At 39.9% G+C, this 27933-nt stretch overlaps 1 protein-coding gene across 3 annotated transcripts in view; it reads right to left on the reverse strand.

The window, feature by feature from the left end:
* Positions 1-27933, reverse strand: part of dph1 (diphthamide biosynthesis 1) — a 54679-nt gene that overhangs the window by 13945 nt on the left and 12801 nt on the right. For all 3 annotated transcript variants that reach the window (XM_051397414.1, XM_051397415.1, XM_051397416.1), the window contains exons 4-6: positions 8858-8979; positions 4969-5123; positions 2816-2937 (exon numbers count right to left, since the gene is read on the reverse strand). In XM_051397414.1, the coding sequence (XP_051253374.1) occupies positions 2816-2937; positions 4969-5123; positions 8858-8979 (399 nt within the window). The remainder of the gene's footprint in view (positions 1-2815; positions 2938-4968; positions 5124-8857; positions 8980-27933) is intronic.

Genomic DNA, 27933 nt, shown 5'->3' on the forward strand with positions numbered 1-27933 from the left:
AGAACTGAAGAAAGGGGAGGGAGGGAATTGTCGTCTAATCAAAATTCAATGTTTAACAATAATAAATACCAGTCAATTATTCTCTTATCCTTTCCACCAGCATTCTCTCTTGCTCTGTTTTTAAATCCGTTCCTTCCTGCAGCCTTTTAACCGAAGTGTTACCAGGCAGAGGGCCTGAGGGTGGGGTGGAGGGTCTGCCCATCTTTTCTGTCTGGGAACGTGACCCCAACGATTGGAGCATGCTGTTTACACAGAAAGCAAGCCCATCCAATTAACCCAGGGTCTGGTGCTGGGGATACACCAGAGCCCGAGTTGAGGGTAGAGTGCACAAACCATAAGTACACCGAGTCACGTAGGTGCCTGAAAAAAGAAGCTCAGGGAAAACAGTCTTACATGAAGCCCCCTCTCAGGGTCAGGCTGGGAAGAATCCTGCTGTTAGTGTGAGGGGGCTCAGGTCAGTACCCCTACTCATTACTGTACAGTCTCAGTAGGCCTACTGAGACAGCACATGCAATTAAACCCACTAATTGGTCAGTGTTTAGAGCAGCTTGGAACAGGATGTGGGTGATTTGCCATATAGGCTACCTGTCTAGCCGAGGCTGTATTTATAAGTACGTGTGTCTGTATTAGTGTGAAAGCACATATGTATGTGTCACTGTGTGTATATGTGACAAATAACAGTGAGCAATGACACAAAACGAACTTGAGCAGAGTCTCTGTTGCACAGCTTCTCTTTGCTTAGCAACATCCAAGGCCCTTATATAATTATGCTCCCAACAATAAGCTTACTGCACTTCAGCCACGGTTGTCATCAGCTATCTGTAGCTTTAAGAGGTTGGTGTACTCGACTCTCATAACGATCACAGTCCTTCCATCCATATCCTATTGTTCTTTGTAAAAGTTCTCTCCCACAATGGTAACGCTATACATCTTTGCGTTATGCAACACCGTATCCTCATATTTACATATTGCTCAACTACAAGCGAGAGCTGGAGCAGGGGCAGCAGACAAAAAGGTTGACTGATCATTTCTTACAGCTCTTTTCAATGCTCTTTAATGCTTTTAAAAAAATACTTTTCTTCATTATAGAAATGAGACAGACCAGGCCTCAAGGACTAATGCATCGCTACTCATTCTCCATAATGCTCAAGTAGCTCAAAGCTAAGGTAAAACGCAATTACAACATACAACTAACATTTTTGGAGCACTGAATCATTCCTAATTAATGTAAGATAACCTAAAGTTAAAAGAATTTATTGCTCTATCAAAGGTAACAAACAAAACAGTGCAGTGTTAAAAAGAGCTTGTTCTGTGCAGCATTTGTTCAAGATAGCGGATAATCAATTATGTCAATACCTTAATAATAATTCATTGAGGTGGGGGGAAGCTTGTTAATAGAGGGACACTATTACTTAGCAATTAAGCTTTGGATACAGCTGCCACAGAATAATAAAACATGTCTTCCATTTAGGTTTCTGATTAAAATTTAAAACTGTTTGGAGGAGTGGGCCTTGCTATACCAGAGGTAGGGAGTCTTCAGACCATGTCTGTATGTTGTACATGTGTATTAAATGTGCGTAAGAGAGAGAAAGAGAGGGGGAGAGGGGGAGAGAGAGAGAAGCGTAGCAACACTCAGGCAACGTAATCGATTCTCTCTCCCATCACACCCCTGCACACCCCAACTCACACATCAAAGACAACGCACATTGGATTAGTAGGTGAAGCACACCCTAACCCTTCCACTTCCACTTCTTTCACACGTTCAAAGACACACACACACATACACACACACACCCACCTTGCGTCTCTCATAGGCCCTGGCTTATAGCATATAGCAAAGCTTGTCCTTGTGTAGCCATTTTAATCTCATGCACTGGGAGGTTTTAATCACATGGACTAACACTAGATGTGCGCAGATCAGACATGCAGGGTGATGCACCTAGACATAATAATTATACCTGGGGAATTACTTCAACTCACTGTGCACCACAAAGCAAAGGATTCTCTCTACTGCAGAGCAGCAAGAGATGTATAGACACAAAGTGGCTGCGGAGGTGTTGTTTGCTGCCTGATCTGTTACTTTGCCGGAGCACTCTCTTCCCTGTAGTACAGGGAGGATAAGCATCACTTTGACAAGTCTCACATGCACAGCATTTATGTTAATATAAAAACACTGAAGAGCTAGTCTTTTAGGACACATGCAGCTACTGGATTCATCATCTTTTTTTTCCCATTTAGAGGAAATGAAAGGGAAAATAAGAGCTTAAAACAGACAATCACACAAGCTGAAACAAATTTAAGGACAAATGGTTACACGTTGCACGGTTTATAAATTCTCACCATGAATGTGCCACAGTAGGTGTCATGCTCTCTGAAAGCATTCCTTTAAAACATGGAAAATTGGCGAGCATGTAGATGTATTGTGGTTGTTTTGAAACAGCCAAAAGTGGCCATGTCTGTCTTGCTTTACACAATTCGATGCTTTGCACAGTGTGAAGGTATTTTTAGCCTTGCCGTTCCGGATCAGCATCTGGCTGTTTTTGGCTGTATATAATAGAAGCCTGATGCATAGCACACAGACATACTTAGTTGTCGCAGCTAGCTATATCTGGTGTGACTATTGTGATGTCATACTGATTATTCTTCATGTTACATGGGTGGGCATGTCAATGGCAGGGATAATTAAGGTAGCTTTTGGGGGGTCTGGATGAGTCAAGGCTGGATGTCTGTGGTTATCTGGATATCTCTGCTGAGTAAAAGGAAAAAAGGACAGGATCTGGGCTGAAAATGAGGTGGGAGACAGGAGGTTTCTTACATTATGGCATTGACATGGCGGTCCAAGCGAGGGGAGGTACACCCCAAAATTTCTCCTGGTGACAGAGGCCGACACTGTGGGACCAGCACATCATACTCTGGCTTGAGGGCTGCACTCACAGCCTGCATGGAAGAAGGGAGAAGGAAATATAGTTAGAGATTCACCTGTTTTCTTAACCTTTTCCCTTGTTTTGGGGTAGCCCTAGGTTTGGAATAGCTGTCCAAATAGAGAGCTGTGGATGTCCACATTTTTCTTCTTTTTGTGTTGCAGATCACCTCCAGGGCTAAGAGTGGGAACTAAGGGAAAGAACAGATAACCATAGAAAACTGTGGAAAAAGGCTTCCCAAACAGATCAGTGATGATACAAATGAAAAAGGATGTGAGCCATCAAATGCAGGAAAATTAAATATCGTAAATATGGGCACAAAAACAGGTACTCCATGGCATGAAGAATGGGTTTAATGAGGAATTAGATCCATCTTAATCTAAACCACACATACTGTATAACCTATTTGTAATATATTTGTATATAGTTTTGTATATTGTGTATTTTCACCTGGTCAGTCCTTAATAATTATTGGATTATTCAGTAGGCTGCCTCCTGATTTCAGCACGTTTTCCCTTCCCTCCGAATATTGTAAATTGTTTCTGAGTTCAATATATTGTTATATTGTTAGCGTATCAGACATACAGTACTTTTTATCAACAGTGAAAGCATCCCATTACTGTGTTTAAGGTTTATGTTATGTCTTATTTATACTGTCACTTCCTGCTTTTTCATAAACATCTTGATGCGCCAAGCTTGAAATGAATCCAGACTAGCTGCTGATCCAAGCCTTTTTTTGTTGCCATTGAGTGCCCATATTGGTGAGAAACTATTTATATGCTGAATGTGTGTGGAGACTCCCCTCCTTTTTTGTATTAAGAATAGATAATGACAGAGACATAAGGCACAGAAAATGTATGCAATTGAGACAAAAGATATTGAATATGTCCACAGAAGGAAAAAGCAGTCGTCAAACGATGATGACAGAGGGCATTGAAAATGAGAAAGGTCAGAAAAGATTAGATTACAACATATGCCCCTGAAGTGATCCTGAATCATGCATAACACAAATCCTCCTAAAGATTTAACTCATAATGTGGCCACTTATGGTTAAATGGATGGACTGATGATCTGCAAAGCACTGAGAAAGAATCATGTCATACTGAAAAATAACAACAATACAAAGATGCAGATAAGAAGACTATCAACGCTTTAACAAGGGAAATAAATAGAGCACTTTAATACTCAAGAAAAATCTACTTTTCCAAACACCTACATTAATTTAAGCAAAGTGAGAAGATGAGAGAGAGAGCAAACAATTACAGCAAAAAAATAAATAAATAAAAAATGAGTTAGTGGGCCTGGAGGTGGAAGGATAAATTGAACGATTTAAAGCTAATTTAAGGCAGTCTACAGGGAATACAGGTGACCTCCCAGCTTCTCCCGCCCATACTGAGTGACCTTAACAAGCCTACACTCAATAAGACATGAGTGAGATAGAGGCACACATGCATATAATACACAATTACAAACACAAAGACATATGCATACACATGGATGCACTCAAACACCCCAACATAAAATATGACCCACATGGGCAGAGCGTGGTTTAAAAATAACGGCGGTTACATTAGTGAAGAGTGGTGTTGGTTCAACACGGCAAATGAAAGCAGCAGAACACATTATAGAACAGAGAGGCAAAAAAAGGGGAGGTTTAATACTATAGCTGCTGCCACTGCTTATGTAAAGAGCAGAGTTGAGCACGACGCTGAACTGAGAGGCCTTCAGAGTTCATTCCACCTTTCAAATCCAAAATAACTGCTACCGGATTTCTCAAACCCACACTTGAACTGAGCTTAAGCGTGGAGTGTGAGCTTGTTCATGAAAGCCAGGAACCAGAAAAGTATACTGTACAAATGCATTGAAGTATGAGTGTTAGTGTTCCTATACTGTACAAACAAAAATACTTGGGTAAAACTGAAAATACACAAAAGTGACTGATTATTCAGGTAAAGATAGGAAATGGCTCTACCTCAGCGCTCTCTCACACAAAAATAGACTCACCCACATATGCACAAAATCAGATAGAAACCCGGTGCTTAATCACCTGCAGTGCTGCCACAAACTGAATAGTGCTGACGAGTGCCAGAGATTGTCCAGGAGGGAAGTTGAACTTGACCGTGTCCAGGAAGTGTGCATTGTCCATCTGGATATCCACAAACACATAGAGCATCTTAATACCTGCTGTGGAGTCTATGGGGACTGCAGGGACACAAAGACAAAAGAAAGACAGATGAATAATTTACTCTGTTATGTCAGGTAAGCCTATGGTATATACACTATTCATGCTGCCTCAAACATTAATACGAGGCACATGTTCAGCGATACAGCTATATGGGAACACAGTACATGCACATATATAGCTCGCAGTTGGCGCCTGTGTGATATAACTGAAACTCATTCAGCGTGAATCTCTAGCACACGCAGGAACTGATGCGAAGACCTCAATTATTTAGGGAAGGAGAGGGACACATGCGATTACTATTAATGCCATTAATTTCACAGGCCATTTACTACGCACCCGGGTCTAAGCGAGGTAGCTAGAGACGTGCTGAGTTAGATGCTGAAAAAGTAGGCGAGAGTCCAAGAAAATAAAGAGAAAGGGCACGGGTAAGAAAGAAGAATTGTCGTTTGCGTTGATCATCATAATTATTCTTCCTCTTGTGTTACATTTAATTTGCAGATCAAGAGCAAGGGGACTTTTTTTTGTTATGATTAAGCAAATGGCCCATTATGGTGCAAATGTTTTATGAGCAAGAGTAACTCATTCAATTGATGGCCTAGATTAAAGCAACATTGAGAGAGAGCGATACGGGAGCAAAAGCATGACAAGGGGGCAGAAAACGGGGGCCAATAGAGAAGGGTGGACTGGGAAAGGCTGAAAATCTGTGAGATACATGTCTTTACAATGGATTGAAGGCAGATGGGATGGAAAGCAGGAGCGAGGAATGAGAAATTCCTATGAATGTAGGCTGGGAAACACTGAAATTCAATATGGGGGTGGAGGTACGTGATTTAATAATGCACCATATAAATTCCAAAAGATAGGGTTAGGAAGAAGAGAGGAGTGGAAAAAGTAATAGGATACTGTGTGTGTGTGTGTGTGTGTGTGAGTGGATGTGTGTTGGGGGTTGGGTTGTCAATTAACTGGCAACCGAAGTGATGAATGGGCTCACATCTAAGCAGATAAGGAAGGGAAGGAGATGGATAGGGACTTATAAAGGTGGGCTTTGCTGCAGGCCACATGTTAAGTGAGAAACTAAGGAGTTAAATATATTATGAGGCTAAAAAGGGTTGGAAGAGTTGAGTAAAGAAATACAGACCGAGACTAACAGCTGTCAGATGCTTGTTTATAGGCACTCCCAAAACGTAAAGGGCAAAGAAAAGTGACATCGATCTGTGTTCACATTAGCATGGTAGCCTGAGAGCACTTAGACGCTGCAATTAGAGACACAGTCAAAGAGATGGACAGGACTCACTTGCCCCATCAGTGGTTTTATTTATCTATGTGTTATAGCAATAAGGTCACTCAGCAGAGATGCTTATTAGCTCCATGTAAACAAATACGCACATTCATAACAAGTGGAAGTCAGAAAAGGCTGGACATAATGGTATACTGGCTTTTTTACGAATCAATATGTACTAACAGGTTCCATTCTATGCTGTGCACATGGACAATTGTATGAATAAAATAGCAATCATTTGGCACCTTTAATATATGGCCCTGAACCAATCTATGTCCAATTTGTGGCAGTACAACTTTAAACATATCGGAATTTCAGTTTTATGTGACTCTAATGGAACACTAAAAAACCCAGAGGACAGTGGTAATGAAGGTGTGGATGAAAACAGTACTAGCCACATTATTATGTTCGACATTTTTCAATATAAAAGAAACTGATTCACACACACTCCAAAGTTCACAAACAGAGAATTGAAACAAGTGATGAGGCATGTGTCCTGATATTTTACAATTGTTGTTGCTGTTATTTTTTATCATTATACGATATCAAAAAGCAGTAAGCAGTGGTTGCTGAATTGTGACTCTACCTGAATTCTAAGGTAAGTTGACTGGACCAGATACCGGTACACTGAAGTCCAGGTCATACACGTTCTGAGCAAATCTATCCTTAAATATTAAAATCTGCAGAAATGTGACGTGTCAAGGCAAGAAAAAACACCAAAAAGTCAATTACTGAAAGTTATATTATACACTGCAATGATTTGTGGTGTGTAACAGTGTGTTGAGAGGGAAGCCACTGAAAACACACTGTAAAAAGTCTAAAAAAAAACTAACAATAATCTGAACAGTAAACTAGAAATGAACAATGACTGGCAGGCTTTTTAGAGTGAATGTAACTATAGAGTTTTATGTGTATTGTGGAATATTAAAAATCAGTATTAAATATCTTGTAATACAGGTCTATGAACGATAACTGTTAACTGGCCTGTTATTTAAACCCAAGTGTCAAGCTGGTCCACACAAATAACACAAACTCAAACTAAAGTTGCTGCTTTGGGAAAGTTTTGCTTTACAAAGCTCTTATAAAGTGAGTCATACCACCAAAATGGCTTGTGATGTTGAAGACGGCCCAGTAGTACTTACAGCTATGGCAGCTGGCATTATCTGAGCAAGGCTGTTATGTGTTGCCAGTTTTCTCTTTCTCCGGGTGCTTTTTCCCATTTTGGTAAATAACCACAATGAAATAAGTGAAAAATAAAAATAAGTTTATCTATTTTGCTTCCTCAGTCTCTTGCCCACTCACTCTCAGTCCATTTTCCTTTTTTTCTTAGTGTTATTTTGTTCAGACTAGTCCGACATTCAGTTACAAAAATGCTGCTTAAGCCTCACTAAGGTTAAATAAAATTCCCATTCCGCACATCAGAAAATATTGTTACAATTTTAAAAAGATACAAAAACATTTATGATGTTGCCCATCTTGTCCTGCACTAGATGGAGGGACTTTATGATGACAAAAGATGAGATGGCACCAATATTCAAAAGGAGATACCGCAGAGGAAATGAAAGGGGAATAAAGGAGCGCAAGAGAGAGAGTTTCTGTGTGAGTCAGTCGGAAAACAGTGTCTTTAATCTCCCACAGGTGTCTGACATATTGAGAAACAGTGCATGATGTCCTCAGGATTGAGTGATGAAGGTCAGGAACAAATAATACACACTGGCACATTTACACATGGACTCTTTGAGAATCTGTATTTTGTTTCATTTCTTTGAAATATCTCTTTCATCAATTAACATCTGATCTAACCTCACAACCTACAAAGAATTGATCTTTGGTGTCTTCATCTTTATTAGGCTCTTCTGAGTGTAAATGGGTCTTCTGTGTGTTTACTTTTGGGTGTGTGCACTCAGTCTCTTCTCCAACATACATGCACATAAATTCTCCACAAATATCAAATAATGAATGTTCACACAGACACACAAAGACAAACAAACAAAACCAAAAGCTACAAACCAACACAGGGAGAGCTTTTCAGTATATTAAAATTCTGTTGGTCATTTCTGGTATTTGGGAGAGGTGAGGTTGTTCTGGCAGGGATATATCAAAACTATTGATTTAGCATTTTCTCCCATGTTCTGCAAGAGACAGCAGGGGTGAGGGTGAAGGTCCTCAAGAGCTGCGTGAGGTTTTCAAAGGACGGCTCTAATGTATGTTCCCCATTGATCTGCTGGGTAAATGTGATGTCCAGGCTCCAAAGGTCTGATATGCCTTCCACACTAGAGTTGGGGAGGGCTGCACTAACCAGTTATGTTTTTTTGTTGATCAATTGCTCAGTCAGTGCTCTGACTTTTGTTTCATGAAGCACACTCTCGGTAGGTGGTTTACCCTGATACTTGCTCGCATTCCTCTGTGTAGTATAATCTGCATGCAGAGTGACAGACAAACAGACAAGCATGCACAGAGACAGTTACTCACTGAGACAACTGTGGCCATAGTGCACCATGAAATCAGCTCCCAGGGCTCGGGCGGTGAAGTCATCCACGCAGCAGGCACCGTACGTCACGTCCCCCATCACAATGGTATCAGCCTCTGTGAACCTGGGAATGTACACACACAGAGACACTAATCAGTACAGTCACAGACCATATGCATGTCCTGTTGATCGCTACCATAGCGATCAATAGACATAGCATGCCAGGCACGGTGTGATTATGAGAGAGTTGAATAAGATCAATCCCTATCTACTTGCTACAGATAGAGTACACTATATAGTATCTGACAGCGTTGTCAGTCAATGACTGACTCACAGCATATCAGGGTGACACGCTGCTATTCTTTTGCTCTTCATGACCGGCAGCCAAAGGACTGAGTGTGGCACAAGCTGTCTGGTAGTTAAATCCCTGCCAGACGAGGGGTAATAGGTCATCAGTCAGCATGGCCAAAGACAGGAGGGTACACAAAGGGAAGAAGAAGTAGGAGATAAGGGCTAGGACTGGTACACATAAGCAGATTAGAGTTTATAGGGGCCTTCGCCAGTCTAGCCATGGCCTGGATTTACAGCACATCTGCCTGGAAGAGGAGAAACATCCTCAGCAACTGTTAGTGTCTGCAGCATTGGAATAAACTATTCAGACTAGATGCTTTATGCCACAAGTAGGTTGCGAGAGCGTAGCACAGACCACATGGGCCTAACGTTCCACTTTGAGGCTGTAATAGGAAAAAAAAAAAAATCATGGCCTTCAGAGGAAAAGCACCAAATTACACAGGCATCTGTGGACCCAGATCTGTTAGAATGAATTGCCGATTGCACTACAGAAAAACAAGCTCTGTCTTTTATCGCCCTTTATGGACGTATAAAAGGCTAAGTAAACCCATAAAGACTAAGTAAAATGAATAAAGGCTGAGAGTAAAAGGGAGCAAGCCCAAATGAACAGAAGCTGGAGGCATTGTACGGGAGGAAAGATGGGTAGACGAGGGGGTGGTTGTAAATGGCGGTTGTTGCCAGGTATTTGTGGCTGTATTCTGACAGATTTAGGCTAGACAGAAGGGGTAGAATAGAGATGAGACAGAGGGTTTGGGGAGAAGAGGGTAGAGATAAACAGACATGGCTGCACACAGAACAGCATCTGTAGCAACCAACACACTCTTAGTAATGTGTCTCCTGCTGCCCAATCTTTCAACCCACATCCACACCCTCTGTTCATTCCTTGCTCTGCTCCTCGCAAGGGGCTTCAGACAAAGTTTCTATTTAGCCTTTCCTCCCTCATTTTCTCTGATGTAATCCGTGGTTGGACTCTCTGGGCTCCTCATCATCGTCCCCTAGTTTTCTATGTTGTTGTCTCTCTCTTCTTCTCTCCCTATTTCCCTGTCCCTTCTCCTCTAATGGCTGCTCTCGAGTGAAGGGCAGCGCAGGCCAGCTGAGCCCAGGAAAACATAGACAGAGCAACTCATCTGGTAAATAAATATTTGCCTTCGATGACTTGAATCAATTACCCCCTCTCTTGTCAAGGTGTTGATTTTTTCGGTGTGTGTGTGTGTGTCTTCGTGCTGTGTACACAGCCGACAGCAGGAAGGTAATTATGTGTTACTAAAAATCATATAACCACATGGGTAGTTTGAGGTCTGTGGATTTGTGCATTAGTTTGCTCATTCACTGCAACCCATTGTTCTTTTAGTGTTATCAGCGTTAATCAAGTCCATTGACTTTGTTTGGAGCTGCATAAACGTGCATCAACCTAAAAATACAGCCTGCCCACCAGAGAAAAAAGAGACTTTTCCCTGCAATCCACTGCAGACCATGCAGAACCATCTACAATGCAAAACACTACTACTACTACAGAAGATTATTGTATCTAATCAGCCATCTATCTGCCAGAAATACCATTATCATGTTATCTCCATTGGCAGAGCTGTGCATATCTAGTTATTTCCAGAGTGAGTACACTGAAATTTCATGGTAATAAATGCTAAGAATCTGATTAAGTGGCCCATCAGAGACGTGATGCTACTGGGAAATGGGCAGAGTAATTACTGGGCAACGTATAGTCCCATATCCCACTGGGAGAGAGGAAAAGAGGGAAGAAGGAAAATAGAATCAAAGAACGTTAGAAAGAACGACATGAATGAAAAGTGTATCAGTGTTAATCAAATCCTATTTCTGACACACACTATCTCACACATGCTATTTGACTGGTGGATACATATAGAACACAAATGTCCTCCAATGCCTCCAAATTTCCATTTATTCCTCAACTATCCCTTCCCGCTTGCACTTGTCTCTAGTATCAGTCACTTTCCCATTTCCCTCTGTATATCAGCACTGGTTTTGCCTCATCTTAGGCTACTCAGTTCAGCCATTCCAACTGAAATGTCATTAAGATCTCATTAAGATGTCAGAGAAGCTTCTGAACTCCATAACAGCCCTTGTTAATTAGCTCTTTAGCATACAGCTCAATATGTGTGAGAAATTGCCAACCGATTTGAATCTTATAAAAACCGCTGCACTGGTGTGTGCTGCAAACACAAGCGTAGGAGCAGACTGCAATATACATAGGCACGCACAGGCCAGCACAAGGGTGCCCACTCACCTGACCATGGATTGAGTGGCAGCGGATTGTATCACTGTTTAGCAACAGGTTAAAGTTTTACATAAATAGCATCTCACCCATCTCCATTATTGTCCTAGTGTGGCAGCATTGGCATGAAAGCAGATTAAGCTTTGTGCTCCTGTCCTCTGGAGATGATATACTTTTCTGACTTTGACAGGAATTTCTTCTGATGCCGGCATAAAAGAGGAACTTGTTGGCACTAGAGCCTTACGACTCAGAGATGTTGCAGCAGACAAAGGGAATGAAAAACTTCTCCTGTCTCTGAACCATCCCATTAGCACTCACAAAGCCAGTCTGTCCCCAATTACACTCATCTGTTAATGAAAATTACTAGACTGAATTTAAAACAGACTTCCACCATCTGTGATGTGTGAGTAACTGTTAACTTAAGGTTTCTGAGTTTTGAGATGTGGGATGTTGCAGGTAATTTTCACTTTGACACTCAGTTTTACTCTTGGGCCCATCAGCTTGATTAAACATTACAGTTAAACAGCCTCTTACATGAACACCTCTATATTTAAAAACTGCAGGGAAAACTTTAATATGTAGTTCCTAAAACATCAAAACTGTATTATTTTTTTGGCTGGCTGAACAAAGATAGATGATGCATTTCACTGTATTTACATTTTTTGTAGGTTTTTCTGCATGCACATTTCCACTTCTGTGACTGAAGAAGTGTTCAAAGGATTTCTTTATTTATTCAGTGAAAGTGGACTGACTTGGTTTCAAGCAACAGTGCTTCACACATTCATATATTTCAAACATTCATACCTGGAGGGTGTCAAATACAATATCAGCCCTCACTTCAACAGTTGCATTTCAAATATTACCGAAGTCACACAGAGAGAGAGCACTGTCAAAGTTTGAAGCTTCACTCTGATGCAGGGCGACTGAGGGTGTTCACAAATCAATGGTGTCATTCATAATCATGTGCCAAACATGTTTAAATGTATAAAAGCACTACATTTCATACCTTGATAGTTATTTCAAGTAGAAGTAATGCAGTACATTATGTACTTTCACCCAAACTATCAACATTATCTTTATAGGTAACTAACTGTGGCTTAAATTGTCAGCCAAATTGGCAAACCAGCTATATGTACATATGTATGTGCTCATAAAATAGAACATGAATGTGTACTCACTGGCACCAAATGAAATGTTGCATGGGTAAAGCCACCATACCAAAGTCCGCTCAAAACTCTTGCACAATTTAACTGACTGACAGCTAACTTTTTCTATGTCTAGATTGTTAGATTAAATGCTATGAGGAAACACAAACAACAGTCGTGTTCAAAACATTGTAACACATCAATCACATTGATATTGGGGTAGAAAATATTGCTGTAGATGTATTTTAGATTTTGTCAGTACTGAACAGCACTACAATGGGCATTATGCAGTTTCTCAAATGCTTTTGTTTTCATGTCTCTCACTCCATCTCCGCTGTACCAGAAAGGAGGTTAAGTGCCTTGCTCAGGGGCAACGCAGAATGGAGAAAGAAGGGAAAATGTTACTGCTTGACTTCTCAACCTCCAGGTTTTCCTACTGAAGAATAACGAGCTCCCATAAGCTGCATTAGTGCTGTTTGTCATGTATGCATTTGCTTGGCAAGCGTGTGGATGGTCAACAAGCCAGTCAGACAAAAAAGGTTGTCTGCCATCGTCAGGTGGGCTAATCCAATTTGCCAATTTGCATGTTTCCTTATTTCCCTACTGATGTGATTTAATTTGTTCAGCAGTAACTTTGCTAGCCAAGTGCAAAATGGGTGAGAAAATGATTAGAGCTCTCTCAAGCTTTCCAGGTTTTAAAGTTTTGCATCCTTTGGGGTAAACCGCAAACATCACAGTACTTTTGTGGTACCTAATGGTGATTTTCATAATGAGCTTTTGCCATCTAATCAAGTCATTAAAACGATATAAAGGTTATGACAGGGAATACCAGCAACCAACCACATGCTAACCTGGCAGCAGAATAGATTGGTAGTTAGCACCATCAGTCCTCTCACAAAGGAGAGTTCTGGTTTTAATCTTCAGCCAAAGCCCTTTCTATATTTGAAGCATGTTCTCCCGGTGGGTGTGTGGGTTTCCTCCAGTGGCTCTGACTTTTCTCTCATACTCCAAACACATGCAAATGGTTTTGTGACTCTAAATTGCCAAGCAGGATTGTGAATATGTTGACCCCGACGGATTGGAAATCTATCCAGACTGTTTTCACTGCCTCTCATTCTGCTGGGATGGATTATCTTAGCATTCTCTATATTGTATTTTTACAATACACACATTTTACTATCCGTCTTTTTACATATCAGGCCAAACTATTATGTGATTTGAATTCTATAGTATATATATTAAGATGTATTAGTATACAGTAAATTACACTTTGTATGGGATTTAATTCAATAAATAACCGTAAAAGAGCATCCTGCAGAATATAGCCAGAGGAATCATCCGCAGCTATTAATAGCCACGTTTACTTTGACATGCATATTAGCATTTGCAGTACATCAAAGCAACACTAAATAGTGAAAAGTATTAATTAACTAACTAGTAACCACTTTTTGTCATTATACTGTGTATATACCGTTTATACATTAGTGTGACCTTAGACAGCCTCACCTGATGTGTTAGAGAGCACTCAGGAGCATGTCAGCTTGCTTTTGCTTTTCCTCTTTGCCATAGCATGGTATAAAGACGTTATCTCCCCAAATAAAAAGAATCTGATGTGCCAAACTTGTGTGGGCACAGTTAGCTTATTCCTTTAGCTGCTCCTGTGCTTATTTATGATATAATGAGGAGTGTCAGAAGTTTCCAAAAGATCCACAGAGCTACTCTGATCCAGTTGGCTCTTCTTCAAAGAATTATCTCTGCCATTGCTTGGAGCTCATAATAAAACAGATGTCTCAATAAAATGGCTTTTAACTGTTTTACTGATAAATAGAGCATAGATGATCTAAAATCTATACAGATCTTTATTGAATCCCTCTTTAATGGTTCAAGGTATAAGTATACTGTACTTACTTTGGGCCCTGAGTACAGTCTAAATAGAAAAGATAAATGAGAGTTCAAATCAAACTAAACACCCAAAAAATGGTTAATGTGGCGCAAGAACAACCAGCTTTTGCATTACTAAAACTGTATCAAATGTTGGCTTCTAAGATTTCTTTAGCTTAACTTTTATTATGGTCCTATAAATACTCAAGCTGACAGAGGAACACCAGAAGCTAATACAAAGACTTAACAGGCATTTTAACATATTTTAACATTTTTAATCATGTTAAAAACAGAACACCTGTAAGCCATTACACACAACCAGACTTACTTATACTTCCTTTGTGCATGTTTGTATGCACATATTTTAATGATGTTAATGAATGAATCAGTGCAGCAAAAGAATATAAATGAGTGGAGGGATTAACAAGGAGAAAGTAGCAGGGTTTTCTGTTCTTCAATTAATGTTTTAAATTAATATGGTCTATTGTGATGTACACTGGCTGACCCTGGTGAATATATGAACAGGAAGTATTAGACTTGACCAGAGGCACTATTCTTATTCAAAAAACTATTGTTACGGTCTCTCCTGGCAGTCTAAGAGGAAGGTGGCGGTACACTCCACAGTAGGTTGTCTGTCCATATGACTGCACTGCCAGTTTACATCTGAAGTCTAATAATAGCAGAGGTAGCAGGCCGGTCTCATAGGAAACAAAGTGACAAGCAGGTCAGCAAGGTGGGTACAGGTGTAGCAGCACTACTCTTGCACAGTTGCCACCGATACACTGTGGGCAGACAGCTCAAATGAGCATATGTGGCATACCAATTTCTCTCTCTCTCTCTCTCTCTCTCTCTCTCTCTCTCTCTCTCTCTCTCTCTCTCTCTCTCTCTCTCTCTCTCTCTCTCTCTCTCTCTCTCTCTCTCTCTCTCTCTCTCTCTCTCTCTCTCTCTCTCTCTCTCTCTCTCTCTCTCTAATACGTGTGTGAATTATTTTCTACATCTGGCAATGGCTCATCTTTTATTCCATTACATTTCAGACATCAGCCTCATCAGCCCATTGTGGGCTTTGGCAAGGGGAAGAACTGATTGGCCTGGGAAAAAAGAGGCTTCTCCCAGAAGTGTCAGGCTAGCTCAGCAGAGATGAACTGTCATTAATCCCTCCTTAAATGAGTTCAGTTTAGGTAAATGAGGAGAAAAAAAGATTAGACCATAAATAAAGGAGCAAAAGTCCAGTGAAAGAGATAATATTGAATGGGAAATGATATGGGGGAAACAAGAGGGCACGTGAGTTGAAAAACAGAACGGGAGAACATAAGAAGACCAAGAGAGAAAGATGGGGACAGAGAGAGAGAGAAGGAGAGAGGGGTGATGATGACAACGCAGAGAGAACAGACTATGTAAGACAGATGAGCTGTTTGCTGTTGGGTTTGTAATATTAGCAAATCTGATATCTATAATCTGCTTTCTGCACATATAACATAGAAAATATCCTGACAAAGTGCTCCCCCCCAAAAATATATTTGGCAAGGGGCACTGGGCAGGAGGATTAAATGATCTCCACTCCTTCTCTCTCTGTGTATATCTTCCGCTCGATGTCTCTCCCTGCCTATTTCACTATATTTCATTGTCATATTGAGACAGGAATCCTGGGCCGCCTGTCTTCCACAGAGAAAATCTGGAGACAAAACCCCCTGTAAAATATGACAGTCTAACTGCAGTCATTGAACATCTGCCAGGAATGAGTAAACAGAGAGACGTGAGGCAGCGAGTATGGGTTGATGCTTAGACAGATGTTTTCAGTAATACCATTAGATAATCCTTTAACTCCCTGAAAAACAAGATCATTACTGCTATTTCTGTGAGTGTATCTCATCTATTTGTCATGGCATTTATTCAAAAGCCTGAGCCATGGGTCATTATAGAAAAGCCTACAGCTTTATCAAGATAGAGCCGCAAACTGCAAAGCATAGCAGAGCATGCTTAAAAGAGCTGCAATCCAATTTACTAAACAAAACAAAATGATGATATGGCAACAGTTATTACAAGTGACTGCAGTTGTGCTGATATTGCTGTAGGAGGGGAAAACTCAGGGCTAGGCCCACAACCAAGAACAGATCTAATCTCTAAGGATCTCTGAAAAAACTAATACAGAAAACTAAATCTAGTTTGACACACTGGTTATCAGATCTATGAGGGTATAAAGACAGGAATCATGATAAGGGACCAGAGAGGACAGATAATGGGGGTATTAAGTGCTATTGTGCCTCTACAAGAACAGAACACTAAAGCTTCCTTGAAGCTGTGGTTGCTGGCTGAGACAATTTATTCTCTACTCTAGCGTATGTAAATTAATCACACCATAGGGGGTCATGGAAAGCCCACATGTGAATACTATTATTGGGGACTATTTTAAAGCTCCTAAAAACTTGGTTTAAAATATAAACTATTTTTCAACAGAAGTTCAGTTACAATCAACCTTATTTATTATAATTTTAAAAACCTTGAATCAATCAATAACAATGGATCAAAATTACTATGTGATGGGAAAGGGGTTGTTCTTATTTTTTTATATTTTCCTAAAAAAGAGTAAATACTAGACTAGACTTAGATTTATCAGCTTATCAACTCTGAATTAATGCTTAAGTTGCATTGTATCTGCTGGAAGTGCAAATTTGGAACTGTATGCTTGTCATATCTACTTAAAAGGTGATTATATGTCCGTGTTTTGTTTGCACCTTTGTTTCCACTGCCCCCTACTGGTCATAAAAAACAAGTTACTGTAGGTTTAAGATTGCAATATTAAAATAAAATCTGCTGCGCCAATCTGCCCTCATCAGGACAGCATGGGTGTCTGACTGTCTAACACTGCTGATGACAACCTAACAACTTCCATCAGATTTTGATTCAAGTATTGCTAAGTGTAAGTGTAAGTATGCCTTTTTCCAACTCAGCCTCACCAAAACAGTTAGAAAATCAAGGACAAAAATGTGAAGTATACATTTAAAATAGTTTACTTTCCAGATCAAGCCCAAAGAAAACAATACTGCATCTGTACATTCCAGTTTGGAAAACATTATTTATCAAACACAGTGCATCACTACACCTTTAGCCCCAACCCTTATGACATAAAAGTCAACTCTGAAAAATAACTTTTACAAAAACCTTTTCCTGTATTGATTGATGAGGTCAAATCCATCTAATCCCTCTTTCATTCTTCCCTAAGGCTTCCCTCCATCGTCTGTCACTCGGCTTCCCTCAAGTCATTTCAGTTTCTCTCCTCTCTCCATTTTCTCAAGCTTTTTGACTCCTTTCCTCTCTCTTATTCTCCTTGTCACAATTTCTCTGAGCTGCTGTCTATCATCACATCTCTCACTTAATTTTTGGGAACGCCTACTCATTTGGATTTTTCTCAATGCTCAATGAATCGAGGTGGGTCCCAGTGATTGAGCTGTCCTTCATATACTGTATCCTCTATCGGAAAAGGACGTTCTCATATTAGCAGCTGTTCTTTCGACCCTTTTCTTTGAAGGGAAAATCGAATAATAAATAGAAAAGTAGCTGTTCCATGTTGGATTAGGTAGCATGTGTACCTTTTTCTAGCCATGTGTTGGATTTACAATAATCCATGATTGTTTCATATGAGAATGTGAAACACAAAATTCCTGCTCTCTGTGGTCATGTAAAGCAGAACTTTAAATTATTCTTTCATTCATTTGTTGTTGTTTTTACTCTTTCCAATTTGCAGGTTGTGCAACCCCAATTTGTGTCCTTCAACTGGCAGCGCAATGTCAATGGAGTTACTGTGAAAGGACATTTTAAAAGCATATGTAATATTCTTCCAATACATTCTTTCCAGTCTGTGCATAATATTACACGGCTCTCTGTGGTGTGCAATTACATGGACATGTGCCTGGGACTGTGCCATCCAAAATGAGAACGATTATGGCCGGTCAGTGGCTATGTTGGAGACACAACAGAGGGCAAAAGTGGGACTGTAACCTTCAGCACTAAGCATTGCTTATCTATTCTACACACTACTGAGAAGAAGGAACATTTTTATATCATTAGTTCATAAATTAGAAGTATTCCGTCTAAGATAACACCGGTGGAATCAGAATCTACGGCCTTCCCTTAAGTGCTCTCATTACTATCTTCACATTTCATTTGGAAGTCAAAGGCCAGACATTAAGAATAAACACTCACAACCTCCATCTGGCCTGGTCTTGTCCAAGTTACAGCCAAAGTGACCTTTTTTTTTTCTTACTGTATCTCTAGAGGGAATCAATTGTATTTTCATGACAGCTCAGGCAATTTCCAAGGAGCTATCTGCCAAGATATCGTATTACACAGTGTCAGCACCTATCAGGGTTTCCAGTCTGCCTGGACATGATGTCCCCATAGATGGGATGTGATTAGCAAAGATAGAATCGGCAGGTATCTCTGTGGTCCTCCAGGCCTTTGTCTGTGACGTGCACAGGAACATAGGTGTGGCTGATTCACTTTACACTCTCCCGTAGCCATACCTGATACTAAAATCAAATTCACCTGAGAAAGAATCAGTGCCAAGTCATCGCCAGGAGGTGACCAGTACCTGTTCTAATAAAAAGGCCTGAGGTAGTCGTAAAGAGAGTTGAGTTTGCATTTCCCTTTTTTTGCTCTCAACTCTGATGTATAATTCATCTTTAAAAAGAATATGGTTGACAAGGAGAAGACTGAGTATTAGAGATGTAACACAGTCACGGTTTGAAACAACTCACAATACTTCAATTCACAATATGATTTTTTCACCATTAAGACAACTTATGACTGAAAAAAGTTACTTTATCTCTCAGACAAAAATGTGTGTATTATTTTATGGCATCTTATGGTGTACTTGCTGACCGCAACACCCTCGCCTCACCCTCCTATTCCAAGCATGTATAGGAGAAACTACGGTGGCCACAAAAATAGAGCCAGTGTTCTGTCTGTTCTGGGCTACTGTAGAAACATGGCAGTGCCACATGGAATAGAAGAGGACCCGCTCCCTCTGTAGATAAAAATGGCTCATTCTAAAAGGTAACAAAAACACAACAATTCTTCGATTATACACTAACAAAAAAAACCCCTCCGATTTAAAACAGGATAGTGCATCCTCTAATTCCCAGTGTTCACCTGTTCACCTCACATATTTGTATCGCAATTTAACAATATATTTCGCAGTATATCATTACATTCAAACTGAGTATGGAAGACAGACACATTTTCCCTATAAGCAAATCTAATAAGCTTGCTTTGTACAAACAAAATACAATACACAGACAAAATGCCCTACTCAAAATACAAATTTGGCATGGGGTGTTAGGTAGGAAGTTTAACTTTTCTCCTCGCTCTCTCTCATTTAGTTTTCAAGCATGTCTCCATATCTTTATTTCCATCTGGGTAGACCGTAGGAGACGACAAAGAGGAACATAAAAATCTGACCGATACTGACAGGGTTTGCCGGCGGTCGCTGATGATGAGATATTGTTGGAGTTCAACATAAGCTTCAGGTGGGCAGTAAGGGTGTGCCTGGCAGGAGAGAGCTAATTAGACAGTACATGGCTCTGTGGGTGAGTTGGGAGCACATACATGAATACATCGCATATGAGGATCTCATATAGCCGAAGAGCAGAAAATTAGTCGGCACAGACACAAAACCATGATGCACATATGCGCAAAAACACACTCATATGCGCATACATATATGTTGGCACAGACACATTCACTCAGTCACTTAAGCCCAGATCTGTTGCTACAGCTCAGCTGTGCTGTGGGCGCTGTGAAGACTGTGACGATGCAAGGGCAAAGAAGGCGTTGGAGGCTCCTACCAGGCTCCTTCCTAATGGTGGAGTTGACATTTACCCCGGGAGGCTGTGGGCTGTGGCTGCTGCTCCCACAGAAATGATTCAACCTGCCATGTGGAATATAGAGGAATCTATTCTGATGGATGAAAACAGCTACGGTGAAGGACCTGGAAATGTCTGGGGGCTGTGTGTGTGCATACTGTACTTTAATTTACCAACACACAGCATCTGACATGACTGTTACTTGAGACATTTAGGGGCTATGTTGACAGTTATCTTGGAGAGTACATGATGGCGAGAGACAGAAAACAGGTACAGTATGTCAGTGGAATCATCAAGTGAGCGTCTTCCATGACAGGTTTTGTTGAATCATACATACAAGCACACAACTCCTCCAGAAGGCTCAACAATGAGCATCTCAAAACCAACTGCCTCCACACCAGCTCTCCAGACCTGACTAAATCTGGCTCTTGTTCTGGCAGTCATGTTACTACTGGTCACACATTTTTCAGACATTTGTCTTAAACACATTTTTATTGTTTCAGGGTTCTGTTATACAACAGTATCACCAAAAAAAGTCTGCCAGGCATGATAACCTGCAAAAACTTTGATACAGCTTATCAAAAAACACTAGTCATAATCAAAATCTGAGAAATTAGTAAATCTGTCTGTTCACTTTTAAGAACTAGCAATCCTATACTTTTACACATAGCAGCTGTGCAAGGCTGTACTTAGGTACTTTGAGCTGAATACTAACATGCTCACCACAGATGTCTGTATTGAATTTCATGAATATCCATCAAGCAGTTGACAAGGCAATTCACTAAAGAACGTCAACCTGCTGGTGGTGCTAGAATAAGATCACCAAAATAGGTAGGATTTATCTTCTTGGGACAATTAATGCCTGTAACACAATTCTTAGCAATCCATCAATTGGTTATAGAGAACTGGACCAAAATGGTGGACCGACCAACAAGCCAACATTGCCAACCCTAGAGCCACAGTGCTAGTGTAACTAAAAAGCATACAACAAGCAACTCCACAAGGGAAGTAGACTGAAGCTGGTGTCTTACTTCAGACATCTGAAGACTTTAATGGGTGGTTGAAATTTGGTTAAGTCCCACACTGAAAACATTGTTGACAAGCTAAAAAGCATGCACAAAAGCTGGGGTGTTTCACAGAAAAGCTTTTTTCTTTTGAGCCTAAGAAAGTTGGTTTTTGCCACATTTTGCTATTATATGATTATGGTGATTTGTTGTGACTCCATCAGCTCGGTGTCTTTGGATGTTAGACACCATTTATGATATTACAAATTGCAAATCCCCTGACTCATCACTGTATACTCTGTCCGCTGGGGCTGGTTGGCCATCCCTGTCAATGCGTAGGCTTAGTCACTGGTCTGTCTTTATTTATAAGGCCATTTTTGGGAAAGCTTCCTTCCTACTCTTGTTTCTATATTAATCAGAAATGTGGGCCTCATTATACTGTATTCTGAAGACCTGGGATATTTTTTTGCTGACTGTTATTCTGTAGAAATACTTGAAACTAACAGAATTGGTAACTGGTGAATGAGTTTGAGCAACTGTCAGATCTAGGGAAAATTAATACTCTGGTGACTGTCAAGGCTTTCAGTATGACATTATTCATACACACGATCAATCTCTAGCTCTCTCTGTACTTCTATTATTCCTGTCTTTTTTCTGTTTACTACTTTTCAATGCATTTTACTTTATGTTCATTGTGATATATTTATATCTTGAGAAACTGATTGTGATTATAAAAGCTAAATAAATACAATGATTATGAGGGTTACACCTACAGTACTTAACATCATTTCTGACCTCACCCTCAGCTTCAATGTGCCATACTTGAGCCTTTCTAATTTGGAATAACCCACCAAGAGGTCCTGGACAACAATAGTTCAAGATTAAAAAGGCAGGTGACATTGTGTGGTTTCAAACTGCCGATTCAACTTAGGAACATAAGTGTGTGAACAAACACTGACCAAAGAAATACAATGACCTTTGCATTGACATGTGGCCACAGCAGTTAATCAATCTAACAGCAGTTAAAATATGCAAAAAAAAGGGTTTCCATAGGGCAGCTTCTCTTCTCAGTTAGACAATGAAAATAGAGTAAATGTAGCCACATTTAGCACGTGTTTGTTAACTGTTACGTATTTATATATAATATAAATATATTCATCTGTTTTTCACAAGTACCATTTGTAGGACAGAGAGTGCCAATCTTCCCTGAACCTAGAATTGTTTTTCCCATCAATTAACTAATTTCTAAATGTATTGCATAAAGGTTGTTGCATAAAGCTTGACTGAGTCTCTTAAACTGCAATTAAGTTTTTGTCTTCATAATAACTAAATTAGAAAAACAATAAACTAATTGCACAATTAAAACATGTAAATTGTCTTTTTATTATCTACAATAATAGTCAGAGGACGCCTTTTCAGTCAGGGAAAGGGATGTTTAATTTTTCACTATTGTTTTTTGCTTCAAATAACAGAAGCCCTTTGGCCTTGTGTGCTCAGCAAATTTGTCATTCAACCACCAAACATCAGAGTACAAGACCTCGGATTAGGTTATAGGCCAACATCTCCATGTAGAGGCCCAGGGTTTTTCGTGCCAGGAGAACAGAGACGGAACATTAAATGCTAGTGCTGTCCTCAGGATTAGGACATGGCAATAGCCCCACACACCCTGCTTCCTGCTACTCTCTTTATATTCCTCCACTGTCACAAAAGCAGCAGCAGTAAATACTGAAGTAAGTTCATAAAAGTATCTTTCAAAGCTAGAACGAGACAGCTGGCATACTATCAAAGGCAATAAAACATATGGTACAGTGACAGCACATGCATCATTGCCTGCCTGCACAAGTTACCAATTCTTTCTTTATTCTGAGAGCTTCTTTTTTGTTTACTTGTGAAAGCAGAGTTCACAAGTCTTTGAATTCCTATGACAATGTCAACACTGGGGCAGTAAAGAATGTAATGAAATGGCACAGAGAGAATCAGATAAAGGAGGATGGCACTGTAATAAATGGACTGCTGCTTTACATGGTGACATGGTTATTTAGATTGCGGACACCCATCTACTTGAAAGTATTAAGTGGGCTCTCACTCTGTGCTCAGGTTTCGGTAGCCTGCATAGCACAAATTGAAAACTAATATATGATCTGGATTATTATGGGTGAAAATATCTAGGTTAGTGATAAAATCTTAAAATCCTGGAACATTATGTTTTTTGCCAGTCTAGAAGGTACATCTACCTAAATATAATGCAATTCAGTAGAAAAGCCTTGGACCAAGCCCTACCTTTATGATGCATCTTTTATCATTTTGGCATATTTATATTGTATGACTGCATGTTTTAGGGCAGCGTTTCTCAAACGCATACTAGGTCAGAAAATATTAGGCTCTCCAAATCTCCAAATACCACCATTATGACCTATTAAATACAGTATAGGCTGACCCATTTTAGGTATGGACAGTTCACACAGGAGGCAGGTTCATTCCTAATGAGATTATTTATTGTTGACTTTTGCTGAAACCTAAACAGAACCAGTTCAAGAACCAGAGCTAATTTGATGGAAAAGGGGTACTCCTAGTGCACACTACCTCTTCCACCTCTTCCAAATAGTTTCTGTTTTGAGCCACGATTGCAGTGTTTTTCAACCCTTCACTTTACCTACACTTACTATCTTGCCATCACATTCTAGCTCGTAACTAATCATGGATGTATGCACACGCTATGTAGTATGCTGATATTGGAACAAATATTACAGTTAATGTAAAACTTATTTAAAATATTTTTTTTAAGTTAAACTATTTTCTTTTTTATTAAAAAATATAAAAAATATATAAATTAATTTAATTCCTGCCATTTCCTGCATTTCTATACATTTACATAATCTCACAACTAGCAAATCATGATACAATTCATCATGCTGCCCATAATAATGGTAATATACAAGAAAAATGCAAATGCTGTATTGTTACAAGAGAATGAACCATAAGAACCTGAGTGAACCTTCTTTCCTTCCTTCTCCTTTACTTTGTCTAATTTATTTATTTTGTTGACTCTTCTTTATGCATTTTTATTTTAAGTCATAAAGCGCTTTGAAGTCAGAAATGTGTTGATCCTACTCAAAGTTCACTTTGAAGGCTGTAGTTTCTATTGCTGTTTCAATGTAAATGCACAAATGAGTGCACAATCATGTCTTTTCTCTTGGTGCTTAGGATATAAATAGATGGACAAACAAACATAACAAACATAGAGAGATAATGCTGGGAAGAGAAATGTAGTGCCTATGACATTAAGCATGGTACACTGTGAGTGTAAAAGTGTGTATATGTAAAGGGTGTGTGTTTTGGCCTGAGTGTATTAACTGCAGCATGGCCATAATTCAGAGCAGCTTGTCCTCATTAAGACTTAGCAGTCCCTCCCACTGAAGCTCCTTACTCTGAGGCCAGCTTAGCCCTTTCATCCCCATTTTGATATGGACCTCAGCCCTGTCTCCCGAGTACGAGGAACTGTGGCAGTGATGGTGGTGGCAGAGCAGCCTAACTCCTGGGACCTCTGGTAACCCTCGACATAAGCTGTGTAACACAAGGTCAGCAGCCTGCTGTGCCAACATCCAAAGGTTACTGTCATTCACTCTCTCCAAACACCACCCTCCAGTCCTATGCTAGATCCACATCCACATTAGGATGGGTATGCCCATTTGCTACACTTTCATCAATGCAACAGCTTGTTTTGCTGTTGCTACAGTAAAGTCCTCTGAACTGGTAGTTGCTGCAAAGTCTGGTTTACATATTTAGTTATGACTTATTTCATGATCAGTTAATTTGGTGGATAAAACTGTTGACTGGCTTCTCAGCAGAAAATTCTGATTTCTCCCCAACAAGCAGTTTCATCTGGGGGGCAGATTAAACATCCAGAAACAGAGTTTTCACCTGTGGGTTAAACCTTTGAAGGGATCAGCCAAATTCTGAGCTCTTGTGTTGAGATTGTTATCTAGACTATTGTGACTTCCATGGCACTATCTATCCAGTTACAGTATGAAGTGGTAACAGACTTGAACCAAGACCTTGAGTTCCTTTAGTTCCTCCTTAAAAAATGTGTAATTTCGTCCACACATCAGGATCACAGATTATACGGTAGGGGGTACCAGATGGTGTTGACCTTAGATTCAATGTTTGCTCCAGTGGGCCTTTAGATGTGATGAGGCTGTCGACTTAAACTGCCATTCTTGTGGCCATCACACGAGCAAAGCATGTCTAAGAAGATAATCCAGTATTAAGTCAAAGGCAAGTGGACTTCTTCTTTCACATATGAACATGAAAAATGATTTGATCACACTGATGATTGACTCTGTTTTGAGCCAGAGGCTAGGTCAAAACTCTGGTTATAGCATATATCTTATCTCACTTGACTTTCTTATAGCAAAGATCAATGTACAAAACAAAAAGGTAGCAGCCTTTCATTTTAGGCTGTCGGTGGCCATTGCTTTCATCGGTTAAAATGACAAATGTCACAGACTGTAGGCCATATCAGCTGAGAAACCTGATGGCAAACCATAATGAAACATACAGACACACAAAGGGTGTTATGGGCTCTCTACAAGCCGTAGTCCCAACTCCAACAGAGTGACATGTCTTCTCACTAGCTTCAAGAATGCAATTCTTCCAGGTTAAACATTCCTTAATAGCATATCAATAATAAACCTGGTCAACTAGGTAGTTTTAAAACCAGGGCCTTCAGAATCTGGATCATATAGTTTGTGAAAAATAGTGTGTGCTAAATTTACAAGGCTACTTGTGTTATTTAAATGCACAGCTACATATATAATCAACATTTAGGTAAATATAAATATTTGATTGGACTTGTGTAATCCATTGTGGTTATGTAAGATTTTAACTGTGGTTCAACTTGGTGCCTCGTCTGTCTCTTAGGGTAAACTTATCAGAAGAACTGGTCTTGGGCCAGGGACATATTTGGTGAAAACCAAGTGGAATTTCCTGCTATGTTCCAGAAAGAAGGGAATGTTCTAGATATGAATGTGGGACGTTAACTTGGGAGAGACTGATGACATTTTTGTGTTCTGACTTACGTAGTCAGTACGTATTTCTGCAGAATTTACTCAGGCTTTCATTACATTCAATAAAAGTCTATTTTCTGAAGATCTTCCATCTGCTGCAGATTTCTTCCACCACCACAATATCAGAGCTACCCAATATTAAAGGACTCAGATCAAGATCAGGGCCAAACCTGACCATAGATAGTTTCCCTCTGCGATTGGGGATTATTGCAAACATTTCAGGTGGGCTCACTTTCAGTGTACCCTCCAAATTAAGTAGTTTAAATAATCCATCTAAAATCTCATCTTGTTTACAGTACGTCTAATTGGCTGACCACTCTTTTATTGTTTTGTCAGACTTTGTTGTAGCTTTATGGTCATGTGCCATGATCTATGATGTAATTATGTTTGTCAGCAAAATGTTATAACCTATAGGAAAATAGGAAAACTGCACAAATAAATTGTAATGAAATGTACTTTAAAGGGCAAAACTGCAGTTGTATGATCCTGGATGACCATCACTGAGTTCGTCAAGAACTTTGTTATTTTATTTGGAGACAGCAGTGCCCAAATTTAGCTGATATCCAAATAATATACTCAGGCTGTCTGTGCACAAGATGGAAGATATTCAGTACTTCTCAGAGGTTCTGATGTTTATCCAGGATTCAAAGAACCCATCTGTTAAATCTGGAAAGACTACTACTGCAAAGAAAATTCTTACATAGTAAGACAGCACAGTGGTAAAATAGCTTCAGGGAAACTATATAGCAGGACCTAATGAAGGGAAACCGTGAGAACCATCTTCTCTGCCGCAGTCTGAGGGAGAAATCGTGTGGATGGTGAAGAGAGTGTGAAAAATACAGAGACACGCGATAGAGGACAAAGTATGAAGACAGTGAGAAAAGCAATTAGTGTCTGCTAATTGCTCTCATTAGAAAAGATGGGGATGATTTCGCAGAGTCTGTGATGGACAGTGACAATACAAACATATAAATGTGGACTGCACGGGCGTGTGGTTTAAAAGCCATGCAGCAAATGGTGGTAGCTCTCAGTCTGATAGCTGCAGGACTGATAAGACCAGACCCTATCATCAAAACTTCACTGTCATCTTTGTAGCCGTGAAAAAAAAAAGAAAGAAATTACAGTAAAGAGAGTGATAGAAAGATAGAGCGATAGCAGCTGAAGAAAAAGATGAACAAAATAATGGAGTAAAAAGAGAAGATAGAAAAAATAGTTGAGGCAAGGGAGAAAGACAAACTCCTGCCCAATGCATTTATGAGCAAGACTAAAGTTTTATCATTTCTATGGTAAATAAATGTGTCTTGGTACGTAAAGAGCACAAAAATACGGTCAAACTGACGTGATCCGAATTTCCTGTGTGAAATGAAATATTGCCAAGCTTGAGAAGCTCATGGCAGCTCCAGCCACTCTATTCTTCATCGTGGCTATCTCGTAATCAGGTTAGTATTGACTAAACACGTTTGAAAAGAATCCACTCTGGGTGTTTAACGATAGCAGGTTTTTTCTTTGAGGAAACACT

Source organism: Dicentrarchus labrax, unplaced genomic scaffold (genome assembly GCF_905237075.1).
Source record: "Dicentrarchus labrax unplaced genomic scaffold, dlabrax2021, whole genome shotgun sequence".
NCBI classification, from domain to species: Eukaryota; Metazoa; Chordata; class Actinopteri; family Moronidae; genus Dicentrarchus; species Dicentrarchus labrax.